The 2,500-nt window shown below is 34.7% G+C and overlaps 1 protein-coding gene across 1 annotated transcript in view; it reads left to right on the top strand.

Moving 5' to 3' along the window:
* Positions 1-2,500, top strand: part of LOC122256789 (uncharacterized) — a 184,629-nt gene that overhangs the window by 88,871 nt on the left and 93,258 nt on the right. The window contains exon 3 of the mRNA XM_086553029.1: positions 2,246-2,314. Coding sequence (XP_086409155.1) covers positions 2,246-2,314 — 69 coding nt within the window. The remainder of the gene's footprint in view (positions 1-2,245; positions 2,315-2,500) is intronic.

Raw genomic sequence — 2,500 nt, forward strand, 5'->3', positions numbered from 1 at the left:
GGAGGGAGGTAGAGAGAGAGAGGGGGGTTGAGATAATGAGAGAGAATAAGATAAAAAGAGAGAGAGAGAGAAACTAACTTGGGAAAAGGTAAGAAAAAGAAAAAAAACGTGCAATCCCGTTGAATTTGGTATTTATCTTCCTGTTATCTCATTCTCTGTTGTTTACATAAAAAAATCTCTCTATGAAAACACACACACAAAAAATTCGCCTCATCACATTTAAAAGAAACCTTCCTCACTCGCCAACGCATTTCGATTCTCATTTGATTATCTCGCCCTCCCAAAGCCCGCCAAAGATGATCATCCAATATGGCGTCGCGAGAGAGAAGCGAAATCCCATTATTTGTCGAGTGCCTGGTTCGGAGAGATATCACGTGACCTTGTTCATAAAAAATGTCAACAATACTTTCTGCATTTTTATTCTGCCTCGTCTCTTTTTTTAAATACCTGTTGATAACAAGTTCGCATAATTATTCTCCGATAAGGTAGAAGAAGATATAAAACTGCCACGATAAAAATGTCCCCAACAGTAAAGTGTTCTATAATGAACACTAAAAATGCAAATCTATGTCCACCAAACTTTCAGGCTGATAAAAGAAAGATCACGAGAGAGAGAGAAAGAGAGAGAGAAGAGAAGAGAAAATAAAAAAATATCAACGAGGTGCCCAGATATGGTTAGTGACTCAGATAACTCGCCCGGCTCTTTCGTCCACTCGACTCGCCTCCCTTCTCCCCCTCTCCTATCTCTCCTTCTCCCTCTCCTTTCTCTTCTCCTCTCCCGCATTACTCTTCTCTCTTCTCTCCTCCCCCATTCTACTCTCCCCCTCCCTCCTGTTCCCCTTCCCCCCTTTTCTTCCTTTGCTCCCCTTTTTTCTTACTTCCCTTTTCCCTCTGTTCCTCCCTTCTCCTATCATCCCCCGTACTTTCCTCCTTCTCTCTTTCCCTTTTTTTCCTCTTATCTTCTTTTTCTTACGCCCCTCTCCTTTCTCCCCTCTCCCTCCTTCCCCTTCCCCAGTACCTGTTTCCGTCCTCCCCCCCCCCAACCCTCCTCCTCTCCTTTGCCAGAAGAGAGAGAGAGCGAATGAAATTTCAAAATCAGCTTTTACGTTATGTTAACTAATTATCTTCAATTGTTTACTTCCTCAGACGAAATTTTGAGGATTATAAGAAAAATATGTATGTAGCAATAATATTACCGGAAATCTTTAACAACAGATAAAATGGATATACATTAAAATATATATATATATATATATATATATATATAACAACTTAACAGTATACGAACTAGTGTGACGAAGCATAAAATACATCTAAGGTTTTAATACAAAATGCAATGATTATATAGCGTTAATTGACATGTTTATTTAAATATTATCATTTTTTTCAATTCTCTGGATGAATTCAATTTGATTCAACAGATACAAAACACTTCTTTTGTGCATGATAGTTGGCTGTGTTTTTTACCCTCTTCTGCCATGCATATACTTCAACTTTGATGATCCCTTTTGCGAGCATTTATCCTCAAATTATTTATATTTCTTACGGAATTATACATTAAAATGTGCATCTAATATAAATGAAATCTTAGCATGTTCTATTGTTCACGTTCGTTTGTTCACTTTCATCTGTTATTTGATTTGAGACTTTTTTATTGACTTCACTTTCGAGATATTTATTCGGCAATATTAGGCATTTTTTCTTTCTTTTTTGTGATTGCTATTCATTAAAGCATGTTTTATATGTTCACATTGTTGAATTTTATTTGTTCCAAATGTTAGGCTTTCCATAAATTTTATATCATAGAAATTTAGTTAGCAATAATAGGCATTATTTTGGTTTTCGTTATCTACTGTCATAACCCGTTTTATGTATTTATATTTATTCTTTTTACTTCAAAATGCATACCTTTTTTCATAGACCTTATAGAGATTAGTCAGCAATATTAGGCATTGTATTAGTTATTATTTTATGCTCCTTATAGCATACTTTATATATCCTTAATTGTTTGATAATTCTCATTTACTTAAAAAAAAAAAAAAAAAAAAAAAAGGCTTATTCCCATAGATCATAGATTTCCTAGAGATTTAGTCAGCAGTATTAGGCATTAAATATCATATTCCCCTTTTTAGTTGAGCTTCCCAAAATAGAGCCAATCCCAACCCAGTGTTTTTTTTTTTTTGTTGTTTGCCTTGTCTTGCTTTCCCTCAAGTTCCTTTTTTTTTCCCTTGCATTTGTCCTATAGACGGTGACCGAGTGGATGTAGAAGTAGAAAAACTTCGACGTCTTAGTGAAGAGTTCTGCAGGAAACCCGGTAAGATTTTTGTTCTGTTTCTGTTCGAATATATGTTTAATTTTTAGGTACTTTGTATGTATTGATGTTTTATTTTGTGAAATAGTGTTGATGGTTTTTATTATTTTTGTGTGTTCATTTATTTTGCTTATTTGTTTTTTGCTGTAATGGAAAGTGCATTTACGCAGATTTTTTCTTTTCTTTTCT

This window comes from Penaeus japonicus, unplaced genomic scaffold (assembly GCF_977035675.1).
Source record: "Penaeus japonicus unplaced genomic scaffold, GWHDUDI00000001_assembly GWHDUDI00000027, whole genome shotgun sequence".
Taxonomy (NCBI): Eukaryota; Metazoa; Arthropoda; class Malacostraca; order Decapoda; family Penaeidae; genus Penaeus; species Penaeus japonicus.